This window comes from Podarcis vaucheri, assembly GCF_965113315.1.
Source record: "Podarcis vaucheri genome assembly, chromosome: 14".
Lineage (NCBI taxonomy): Eukaryota > Metazoa > Chordata > Lepidosauria > Squamata > Lacertidae > Podarcis > Podarcis vaucheri.
Window position 1 is genome coordinate 19,272,726 of NC_138752.1, and position 12,680 is coordinate 19,285,405.

The 12,680-nt window shown below is 45.4% G+C and overlaps 1 protein-coding gene across 2 annotated transcripts in view; it reads left to right on the forward strand.

Annotated features, from left to right (window-relative positions):
- Positions 1-617: 617 nt before the first annotated feature.
- MFGE8 (milk fat globule EGF and factor V/VIII domain containing) overlaps positions 618-12,680 on the forward strand; it is a 28,789-nt gene continuing 16,726 nt past the window's right edge. The window contains exons 1-2 of one of the 2 annotated variants that reach the window (XM_082198632.1): positions 618-831; positions 12,477-12,602. In XM_082198632.1, the coding sequence (XP_082054758.1) occupies positions 759-831; positions 12,477-12,602 (199 nt within the window). In that variant the 5' untranslated portion in view covers positions 618-758. The remainder of the gene's footprint in view (positions 832-12,476; positions 12,603-12,680) is intronic. The other variant, XM_082198633.1, reaches the window with a different exon arrangement.

Genomic DNA, 12,680 nt, shown 5'->3' on the forward strand with positions numbered 1-12,680 from the left:
ACTATACTTGAGAGACCACTGTAAGCATTTGAACTCTTTAGCCGGTCTTAAATAACTCAAGTAATGTTACACAGACTTTGGACACAATGGAGAACCGAAAAATTAGATGACTTATATTATATAGCTGAAAAGGTTAACTAAAGGTTAACTAAAGCACCCATGTAGGGGAGGAGGGAAGTCTCAAGATTCGGAAGAATCTTGTGTATTTTTTATTATTTGTGATTTGGAATGTGAACAAATTTGTAAAATCAAATGAAAACTATTTAATTAAAAAAATCAGATCATAATGGTTTGCTTTGAAGTCACTTCGCATCAGATGGAAAATAAATAAATCGGGGGCTCCCCCCACCCCACCCTGTATTATACCAGAACAAAGGTGGTAAACCTATTTCAAGCACGACTGCGCTTAGCCAAATGTTGGCGTCTAGGCGCCCAGCAGCCCATCCCGGTCCGCTCACCCATCCCTCCAAATGGGCCAAATGGCTTTCCTTGCGCTGCTGTTGCTCCTGCTCCTTCCGACGCCGCTTGCTATTGGCTCGACAGCCGGAGCACGTGGCGGCGGGGCGTAATTGGCAGGCTGAGCCTTAAGGGAAAGAGGGGGCGGGCTCGCTCGCTGCCTTGGGCTGCACTGAGTCATTCGCCTGTGCGGAGCAGGAACACAAACAGGCGGCAGAACTTGCCGAGCTTGAGCGGAGCAGGACGAGACGAGACGGGAGGCGCGCTCAGCCCAGCCCAGCCCCGCAGGGGAACGACGCACCATGAAGGGACCCAGCTCCTCGCAGCTCCTGCTGGGGCCTTTCCTCGCCTTCTGTCTGCTGGTTGCTGTCAGCGGTGAGTAGGCAACGCCGATTTCCCCTTCCCTTCTCTCGCTCCGCTGCCTGGTTTTTGGCTACTGGAGGTGGTGGGTGGGGAGCCCTTCTTAAATTGCGCGCGGGGCGCCTCGAAGGCGAAGCTGCCCTGGCTTTAAATCCGTTTGTCAGCCCAGCCCCTCTCGATTTATTCCTTCGCTGCCGACCAAATCCTTCCACGAAACTCGCGTTAAAGCGCCGTGAAATATCGAAATGCCCGTTTGAAAAGATCAGCCGAACGCACAAGCAGGGTATGTTTACGCGTTGGGTTGGAATGCGGTTTGATTAGGGTTAGGGAAAAGCGCTCTGTACATGCTCGAGAAGTTCTGTGCGCAATGATGGATTCGCCAGGGGCGGCGGGCGGCGCTAAGTCCTGGCTTTATTTTTATGGTTCTCCTCCTCCCTGCCTGTGTTTTGGGGCATTTAGCCTTGGCAAGCTCTAAGACGAAGACCTGGTTATGAAGTTTAGAGAAGCAGGCCCTGTGTTCAAATTGTGGAGGGAAACGGTGGAGGAAGGGAAAGGGAGCTAGTGAAATCCACAAGCCTCTGACTCGCCCAGTTTTAGCCTATCTGTATCGTTCCTCAGTAACATTTTACAAACAATAGCTAGTGGGATCAACACAAAGAGTAAGGCTGTGCTCTCTTCCCCCACCCTCTGAACCTTGACTTGATTTGGGGATCATCAGACTAACATTTTGCAATGTGGGAAAATAGGCACCATATTTTCCCACGGGAATTGGTCTGTGGAAATGAAAGTGAAAGGAGAGCCTAAGGGGGCCTGCTCTAGGCTTTCAGGGTAGTTTTGGGGATAAGTAACCTCTTTTCTTAAAACTTGGTGCTAGAGATGTATATTTGTTCTCCTTCTATACCGACCTATTTCCAGGACTTAGGTACATGTGCATGTTTGGTTAAAGGGACTTCCTAGTAAATCTCCCAAGGGTCTTTTTGGGTGCTTGTGGGCAAGATGTCGGTAGGCTTTTGTGGGGATGTGGAAGACACTGGATCAGTGCAGTGACTCATTTCCGAAAGGAGCTTAGGGACGTAGGAAGCTGCTTCCATAACCGGTCAGATCATTGCTCTGTCTAGCTCAGTTTTGTCAACACTGGCTGGCAATGGTTCTCTGGACTTTGAGGCAGAAGTCTCTCCCAGCCCTACCTCTGAGCAGTGGCCCCTCACAAGGGTTAATCTTACTTGGAAGCCACTGTCTGGAAGTTTTACCTAGATGTGCACCTCCATACTGAGGCTCCTATAGCTTTAAAGGCACCATGGTTTGGCTTAACGTTGCATCCAGATTTTGGCCCGATGGTTTGTCTTGCTCCAGACAAACCATGCACTTTAACCAAGGTGTGTTCCTGGCTTACCGCTTTATCAAGGGTAGACAAACCATAAGTCTGGGTTTTAACAATATGCCAAACCATGGCTTCGTCCCTTGTAGGGCAGCGGCATTGGGGAGGAGTATTGTCACAGTGATCTTTTATTTATTTATTGGTTATTCATTAAATTTGTATACTGCACTATACCCGCAGGTCTCAGGTTGCAACATAAAATCACAATATGAAAACATGAAATACACAATAAAAACAAAAGTTCCCTTCAGTCAGGGAACTTGCTTGCTTGCACTAAGCCTTGGTTTGGTTTAGCTTTATGTGTAAGTTTGGGCTAAAGTGATGGTCTGAAATTAAAAACTACTACTTCTTGCAAAATAATTCAACTCCTTTTCTGCTCACCATGGAGGTATTCTCAGTTGCCTTGAGTATGAAATGTCACCTCTTTCCAAAGTGTGCCCTGGATGACTTTAGGCCAGTCACTTTCTCATAGCCTAACCTACCTCGCAGGACTGTTGTGAAGATGCAGTGTATTGAACTCCCTGAAGAAACAGTGGAATATAAACAAATAAGTACATAGGGACACAGGAAGCTGTCTTAGGTGGAGTCAGATCATTGGCTCATCTAGCTCAGAATTGTCTACTCTGGTTGGCAGCTTCTCCAGGGTTTCAGCCATACATAGAGTTGCTGGGGATTGAACTAGCAACCTTCTGCTTGCAAAGCAGATGCACTACCACTGAACTGTGCCTCTTCCCTAGTAAGCTCTTTGAAAAGTAATTCCAAACAATTGCTTTCAGGATTGGGATGTAAGCATCATATTTTTCTTACGCCCTATACATGGTAAATAGGCCTTGAACAGCCAATATAATATAGTACAGCGATGGGGCGAGGCGAGATCTGGGCCCCATCTGCACTATGCATTTAAAGCATTAAACAGTTGTGATTTCCCCCAAAGAATCCTGGGAACTGTAGTTTGTTATTTTCATTCTCAGAGCTACAAGTCCCAGAGTTCCCTGAGAAGAGGGATTGGTTGTTAAAGCACTCTGGAAATGGTAGTTCTGCTAACTGAATAGGGGATTTTCTAATGACTTGGCACCCTCAGCAAACTACACTTCCCAGGGTTCTTTGGGGGAAGCCACGACCAATTAAAGTGGTATGATACAGCTTTATTGTGTAGTGCAGACGAGGCTGTGGATAGGATAGTGGCTGGTGATCACCTCATCCGCAAGGAGTCAGATTCCTAATTGCTTATAGTACTAGTAGCAAGCAAATGACTCCCGATTAACACCGCTGAAAGGAAACTTGGGATTTTTTGTTTGCAAGGACTGTGAGCTCCATTCGGTTTTGGTACTTGGAGCAAACACTTGGGATGAGAATTATTTAATTTTATATGCATTTCTTTTGCTCCAGTTTCCCATGGGTGGACCTTGGGTATATAGTAAAAACGACAACAACAAAGCATATTCTCCAGGCCTGAATTTTGCTCACCCCTTTTCTAGTGGATAGGCTGTTGGACTTGGGTCAGGGAGACTTGGGGTTGAATCCTACTTGGCCCTGAACCTCATTAACCGACTGTTGGCCAACAGCTCCCTCTTAGCCTAGCCTACCTAAGAGGGCTGCTGTCAGGACAGAACGTGCATGCATTGGAAGGAATCATGTGCAGTATGCCGATCTTGAAAGGAGAGCAGGATAAAAAAACAAGTTGCCAATAGAATGAGGAAGTTGAGGGCATATGTTCCTTGTAACATCTCTTCCCACACTTGGCAATGCTTCCTTTGTGTGGTCAGAATCGGGGATTTTTTCTTCCACAGTTTTACCTGGTTCCTAAGGCAACTGCTGGAGGAGAGAACACAGCATATTTATATTTCTGATTGATGGTGACAGTGGGGAGGAGACTGTTTAAATGCTTACGGCAGGGCTGTGATGGGTACGGGCCTGAACCCAACAGTGAGCTAAGCATTATCTGCCTCCTCTCTTGTTAGCACTTTAGGGCAGAGTCAGCACTTCTAAGTCTTTGTTGGAGGAGGAAAAAAACAACAACCCGGAACTCAGGACGGTGGAGGTGCAGAGATGTACGTAGCTGAAAGGGATTAGACTGGATTCTGCATGAATGAAAATCCCAGTGGATTCTGCTGTTGGTGCAATCTGTTCTCTTGTCCTCATTCCTTTTAAAAATTCTAACTTAAGTTCCACATCTGGCAACCTCTGGGCCATCCAGCCTCCTTCAATGGTGATAAAGGTCCCCCACTCACTCGCCACACTTGCCAACCCCAAAATATAGGGGTGAATAGGGGACCAGCCTCTGATATTTGGCAGATGGGATGCGGGTGGTGCTCTGGGTTAAACCACAGAGCCTAGGACTTGCTGATTAGAAGGTCGGTAGTTCGAATCCCCGCGACGGGGGTGAGCTCCCGTTGCTTGGACCCTGCTCCTGCCAAACTAGCAGTTCAAAAGCATGTCAAAGTGCAAGTAGATAAATAGGTACCACTCCAGCGGGAAGGTAAACAGCGTTTTCGTGCGCTGCTCTGGTTTGCCAGAAGCGGCTTAGTCCTGCTGGCCACATGACCCGGAAGCTGTACGCTGGCTCCCTCAGCCAATAAAGCGAGATGAGCACCACAAACCCAGAGTTGGTCACGACTGGACCTAATGGTCAGGGGTCCCTTTACCCTTTACTTTACTATCAGGCCCACAGGGTATTTAAAGTATATTGCTTCCCCAAAAGAATCCTTGGAACTGTAGCCTGTCAAGGTTGTTGGGAATTGTAGTTCTGCAAGGGATAAACTGCAATTCCCAGGGTTCTTTGAAGGAAGATGTGGGCGTAAAATGTTCTTTAAATGTATGGTGTGAATGTGACCTAAGCCACCTTCAATCAGTGATGCCCCTGCAAAAATAATTCTCATTCCTTCTGCCAAGCGATTTAGAGTCAAGCGTACAGAAAATGCTACTCTTCCCAATGAATCAAAACTCTCTGGGAATGATTTGGGCTTTTATTTGGGGGTCATGAAACATAAGGGAGAGGTGGGCAACAGGAATTGGGGCTATTCCGGTTCCAGGCAAGATGAATGGAATGAAAATGTTATTTTATTATTAAGGTATTTAAATCCCACCTTTTGACTTGGAGTTCCATTGTCACAGAAATTGTAGCAGGAGTTCACAGACAGGAGAGTTGCCCTTTAAAACTCACTTTTTCCTTTGCACGCTGTCTACTTTCCCCTCTTCTCTAGCCTTAAAGGAATCCTGTTTTTCCCCAGGCACTTCTGATTCTGGGAAACAGACACATTGTTCTCACACATGGGGGCATGATTGTGTTTCTCATCCGATTTCCTTGCCTCATGGCAGTGAGTGAAGTGATAATTGGGAATTGGTTCTGACCCAACAGTCCCGATGCAGACACATAGTATTCTTTTAATCATTAGGCAATCCTTCCCTCTGCAAGCAGACAATAGTTTCTTATCCCAACCAGAAGATACGTTTCCCCCTTTCCATTGTTTGCTGGTTTGTTTATCAGGGCCAAATGGAATGAGCTGGTTTTTAAGTAGTAGCTAATCAAAGGACACAAACATTCTTAGCCTGCAGTCAGAATGGGGGAAAGGAAAAGAATATAAAGGAGCACCAATGGGTGTGGGAGCAACCTTTTTATTCTGCAGGGACTCCCTAAAGAGGACCCTTGGTTGTTTAGTCGTATCCAACTCTTTGTGACCCCATGGACCAGAGCACACCAGGCACTCCTGTCTTCCACTGCCTCCCGCAGTTTGGTCAGACTCATGTTTGTAGCTTCGAGAACACTGTCCACCCATCTCGTCCTCTGTCGTCCCCTTCTCCTTGTGTCCTCCATCTTTCCCAACATCAGGGTCTTTTCCAGGGAGTCTTCTCTTCTCATGAGGTGGCCAAAGTATTGGAGCCTCAGCTTCATGACATGTCCTTCCAGTGAGCACTCAGGGCTGATTTCCTTCAGAATGGATAGGTTTAATCTTCTTTCAGTCCATGGGACTCTCAAGAGTCTCCTCTAGCACCATAATTCAAAAGGAACAGACTACATGTAGGATATGACACTGCCTTGTACCAGATCAGGCTTCTTGTTCATCTAGGCTAGTACAATCTACTCTGTTTTATATTATAGTTGTTGCTATTTAAATTTACTAGTCCCTTTATAAATTATTATTACAAAAAGCATAAAACAAAAAGAAAATTTTAATCAACTGTATTTTTACAAGGCAGGATTAAAACATCCCACTCGCCCAAGACCTAGCAGAAAAGCCTGGCACCTAAAATATGTAATGATGGCGCCAGGCAAGCATCCTTCAGGAGAGCATTCTGTGAGTGGGGAACCACCACTAAAAAGGCCCTGTTTTTGTCCAGATCTCCCATGGAGGGGGCACATGAGATTTTAAGCCATTTTTATCTACACCACTGCCCAGAGACCTCTCGCTCTGGGGCTGCTTAGACATGTCAATAATAAATAAAAGAAATAATAACTCATACTCAGATTGGCAGCAGCTCTGAAGGATTTCTGGTGTGACTCGCTCTCCTATGACAATTGCCTGCTACCTGTCCTTTCTAATTGGAATTGTTTGGGATTGAACCTGAGACTTGTAGAGACTTCAAAAACCATGTTATACCAAGTCAGGTCACTGGCCTGTCTAGCTTCAGATGTTAATGATTAAAAGGGTTTATATACCACTTTCATTTCCAGAAGAACTGCTTAGGCAGGCCACAAACAAATAAAGGCAGACATCAAAATTACAAGTATAAAAGCAACTGTAAAAAGACAGCTTCCTGGAATGAAGATGTTATTTTATTATTAAGGTATTTATATCCCACCTTTTGACTTGGGAGTTCCATTGTCACAGAAATTGTAGCAGGAGTTCACAGACAGGAGAGTCACCCTTTAAAACTCACTTTTTCCTTTGCACGCTGTCGACTTTCTCCTCTGCTCTAGCCTCTTCCTTGAAATAGTAAGCGGCTTGCAGAGCTGTGCAGAGACCTACTTAATGCCTGTCCTATTAGGAACACACTAGGGAAATTAATTGGTTCTGCTGTAAATTGAGGGTGAATGCTGCACACCCCCCCACCCCGCCCAGAGAAGCTCAATTCATAACCTTTTCATGAGAGATAATATGTTTTATGAATGGGAAACCATGCTTTGTGAATGAAGCTCATGTCAAATTATACATTATTAAACCAAAAGGTGGACAGAACAGCAGTGTTTGGACTGTATTTTACCCGAGCAGCCACCTCTGAAGATGTAGCCAGGAATCTCAGAAACCCCTCAGTGGGCTGAGAATGTGTCAAGTGCTCTGTAACTGGGTTGGAGGAAGTTGCTCATCAATAGAAGATGGGAACTGTCAAATGGGGGTCTTTTGCTTATCAGAGAATTTGGGCAAGAGCAAGAAGAACAGATCTGGGAGGGAGAAGGAGACAGGGGTAGTTAAAGTGTCTGGACAGGGAAATTAAATGTGTCTGACTATGGATGGCGGTTCAAGACAGGCAATTCAGAAAGTACCATGATGGACAAGTTTGGAAGCTATGTAATCACACATGCTCCAATTTTGCTGAACATCTCACGGATAATCTTCCTGGCACTTTCTGAGGTTTTAAAAGTTGCTGCCTCCATTGTTTTCCTTGACGCTTGCATTTATTTTATTCTGGATTGTTTTATGTGATTTTTAATGTGTTGTGAACTGCTTTGAGATTTTTTTCTTTAAAATATAAAGTGCTATAGAAATGAAATGAATAACAATAACAATGAAAAACTGATTCCCGGTGGAATGGCGCCTAGACATTCCGTTGGCGTGACTCAACAGTGATTAGCTTATATACCAATCTGGGTTTTTTACACTGGTCCTCCAGGCGTTTTGGATGAAAGCTCTCATCATCCCTGACCATGACAATGCTGGCTAGGGCTGATGGGCATTGGAGTCCAAAGCAGATCAGGGAAGGTAGATCTAGTTGTTGTTGAACTTTAGCTCCCACCAACCTCAGCTGCAGGACTGCTTGAAGCACTGGGGCATGAATTTACCCTCCCTTAAAGGCAGCCCCAGAGCAGGCGTTAACAGCTCTCCTGCTGTGGCCCTGGCATCTGTCCCAAAATGCCATGTTCTGAAATCACCTCTACTTGGCGTCTGAAACTTCTGGGATGCTGCCCATCCTCAATACAGTGGTACCTCAGGTTAAGTACTTAATTCGTTCCTGAGGTCCGTTCTTAACCTGAAACTATTCGTAACCTGAAGCACCACTTTAGCTAATGGGGCCTCCTGCCGCCGCGCCACCGGAGCACGATTTCTGTTCTCATCCTGAAGCAAAGTTCTTAACCTGAAGCACTATTTCTGGGTTAGCGGAGTCTGTAACCTGAAGCGTATGTAACCTGAGGTACCACTGTACAGCCAAATATTATTTTCCCAGCATTTTAAGGGTTAGAAACTTGGTGGTGGTGGTGGGTTGTTTTTAAATGAAAACTTGGGGTTGTATTCAACTAACTTTTTTAGACCAATTGAAATGAATGCCCATTAAGTTTGATGAGTCAATTATATGGGTAGACAAACTAAGGCCTGGGGGCCGGATCCGGCCCAATTGCCTTCTAAATCCGGCCCGTGGATGGTCCGGGAATCAGCTTGTTTTTACATGAGCAGAATGTGTGTTTTTATTTAAAATGCATCTCTGGGTTATTTGTGGGGCATAGGAATTCATTCATTCCCCCCCCCCTTCAGAATATAGTCCGGCCCACCACATGGTTTGAGGGATAGTGTACTGGCCCCCTGCTGAAAAAGTTTGCTGACCCCTGGAACTCTTGAGTAAAAGTTAATTCAGTACAACTCAGAGGTTCACTGAGCAGGGAAAAAAGGGTTCTCTGGAACCTGGATTCTGAATTTTTTCCCCTTACCCTTTTGTAAAGCTCTGGCATTCACACATCCCTGCTGATTGCCAATGCTTTTCTGTTCAGCCACCTCCTTTCACTGAAGACGCTTAGTGTTGTTATTGTTTTTTTGTAGTAACTTGCCCACTCCACTCCACGGGAACCCGGCTCTCAGTTGCATTAATTGTCCAAAAGGTAGGGCAGAGAGACACAGAGGGTAGCTAAGTACTCCTGTCTGTTTGGGAGCAAGTCAGATCGGAAGCGATTCCTTTATCTCAGATTGCTATGGCCATCCCTTCCTCCCTGGCTGTGGCTCGTGGCAGCGCATTGATGGAAGATGAGGTCATCTGGCACCAGCCAGGGCGACAGCACAGGCAGTGCCTGAGCTCTGTTGCTTTTTTTTATTTTCCCTTCCCAGGCTGGGCTGTGAGAGCTGCCCATGCACCTCTGAACACAGTTTGGAGCCTGGTTTCTTCTTGGCACACTGGAGGAGCAGAGTGTTAGGAAGTGAGATTAACCCCAGGGACTTCTGCTATAAAAAGACTTACGAGCAATAATGCTGGGAGGAGTAGCTTAAGCTAATGAAATCTGTCTGCCATGGACGTTAAAGCCCTACCCCAGCAAACAAGGAGCCTGGAGGCTATTTTTGGAGGATCTGCATTGGGCCCTTTACAGCGGGAGATTCAGAAGAGGCAAAACGAAAGGAATTCTTCAAAGAGAAAGTACTTCTTCTCTCCGTGCATAGTTAAACTGTGGGATTAACTTCTGCAAGATGATGTTGTAAACAAAAATTGCCCTTTTGCCTTATGGGGTATCCAAGAGCTCATAGAGAGTCCTTACATAGGTTCCCTATTGGTAGGAGAGAATAACAGAGGCCAGCCAGAGAATATTGAGAAGCAAAGCAGCTAGTAAGCTTGATCTTTATTGATCTGTTGCAACAGGGTGCTCCCCTCACCCGCAGGAGAGAGGAGGAACCCAGAAAAATGGCGCGCAAGGCCTTATAAAGACTTTTGAAATTGCCACCCTGTAGATCAAGACCACCCCCAGAAACATCGTACATACATCACAGAAGGGGTGTAACCTAAGACCACCCCTCAGATACATCATACCTACATCACAGAAAAGGTGGTCTAAACAGAAATTTGAATGTTGTTTTTCTCCTGTCCTTGTTTATCTCCTGTCTGGCAGGTTACTTGATTGGATTGCCTGGGTAGCCTGGCCAGTCTTTTGTAATGATAAATACTTGGTTCCTGGGCCATGTCACAGGCTCACACCCTATTCATATCTTAAATGTGCCCTTAAGACAGGATTTGTGAGGAAAGTGTTTCCCACTTTGACCGTGCAGAGAAAACATTTGCTCAGTTTAGGAATCAAAATGGTTCCAGGTCGGTCTTCCTGTGCTGATCTATGTACGTGCTTGATTGGTACGCTTATGAACATTACCATATATCTAAGACCATAAAATTCCTATCACAATGATGACTAGAGCTAGGCAATATATCAATACATCGCCCAAAACCGGTTTGAAGTCCATATTGTGATACCGGTTTCATAATTTTTGACCTGGCAATATGTTGCGAATCATCATGTGCGTGTGTGTGCTGTGCAAAAATCACGATGCATGAAAAACTGTGAAGCCAGCCAGTGCTTCGACATAGCTTCCTTAGGCATCTGTTTGGCCTCTGTGAAAACAGGATGCCTGAATAGATGGACCTAATTCAGCAGGCTATTCTAATGTACTTAAGTATACACAAGTACTTCTCCACAGAGCGCATAGTTAACTATGGAATTTGCTGCTACACCAGGTGTGGGAAACATTTGACCTAGTTATTGTTATTGTTGCTGTTATTTTATTGAATTTATATACTACCCCATACCCGGAAGTCTCAGGGTGGTTCAGAGAAAAGATAAACATAAAACCACAACTTACATAATCAGAATAAAAAGAACAACCCAATAATGCACTCCCCCCCCCAAAGAGCCACTTTTTAAAAGGGCATAGGATGTCAATCAGAGCAATCAAAGGCCTGGTTAAAAAGGAACATTTTTGCCTGGCGCATAAAGGTGTATAATGAAGGCTCCAGGCAAACTTCTTTGGGGGGAGCATTCCACAGACGGGGAGCCACTGCAGAGAAGGCCCCGTTCTCGTGTTGTCACCCTCCGAACCTCTCAAGGAGGGGCACACAAAGAAGGGCCTCAGAAGATGATCTCAAATGGGAAGAGGTGGTCCTTGAGGTATTGCGGTCCTGAGCCATTTAAGGCTTTATAGGTCAAAACTAGCACTTTGAATTGGGCCCAGAAACTAATTGGTAGCCAGTGCAGTTGGACCAGGGTTTTACTTGTTGCTGAACTCCTGTCAGCCCCAGCAAGCATTGCCAGTTGCCAAAGATGGTTTGAGTCAGATGCGCCATCTTCTCAAGACGATTGAGGGGGCCCAACGTGATGCGATGAGCCAAACCCCCTCTGCTTGGCAGGGGGTTGGACTCGATGGCCCTTGTGGTCTCTTCCAACTCTATGATTCTATGAACATTGAGAGGGCCCGCCCCCCTCAAAAACATGGTCCTCACAGAACTGCTTCAGCCCCTAGGTGCTGGTATGCCTGATGGGAGTTGTAGTTCAGCTACATCGGGATGCCCAAAGGTTTCCGACGCCTGTGAGGATGCTCCCCCCCCACTTAAATAATCCCTAGAAAAACAGGCAGGATAAAAATAGTTTCTGGGGATTGTTTTTGTTCTATTTCATAGCACATGCTGTACCACTGAGCTGTTGCCCCTCTCCAAATACCTCGGGTTAAGTACTTAATTCATTCTGGAGGTCTGTTCTTAACCTGAAATTGTTCTTAACCTGAGGTACCACTTTAGCTAATGGGGCCTCCTGCTGCTGCTGCGCCGCCGGAGCACAATTTCTTACGATATGATACGATACGATATCTTTATTGTCATTGTCCCTTGCGGAACAATGAAATTGAAAACTACATAAAACTACATAAAACTACATAAAAACTACATAAAACTACTACAAAACTACATAAAACATTCAAAAACCCCTAAAAACTCTATAAAACCCCATTTTAAAACACACTATACTACAGAAACCCCTTATGCTGAGTTTAGAACCAGAATTGCATTAGCGTAGAAACTGTTTTTCAGACGGCTAGTCCTGGCCTTTCTGTTCTCATCCTGAAGCAAAGTTCTGAACCTGAAGCACTATTTTTGGATTAGCGGAGTCAGTAACCTGAAGTGTATGTAACCTGAAGCGTATGTAACCCAAGGCACCACTGTATGTTTTCTGTGACCCCTCCCCCACTCCTGGACAAAATTGGAAATGGGAACCTCATACAAATCAGCATCCTGACCCCCGTTGGTATTTTATGATTCAGAAATGGTGGGGAAGAGGGACCTTCACTACAAAGCTGCTGCCTTGCACTGATTCACTCCCTTGGTTTTCCAGGTGACTTCTGTGAAGAGAACAAGTGTCAGAACGGAGGAACTTGCCTGACCGGCATCACCGAATCTCCTTTCTTCTGTATCTGTGCAGAAGGCTTTACTGGGATTGATTGCAATGAAACCGAGAAAGGTAAATGTGGTGTTCGGAGCACGGGGTTTATCGTTAGAACTTAAGCAAGCAGAGGATGGTTTATGATGATTATTAATA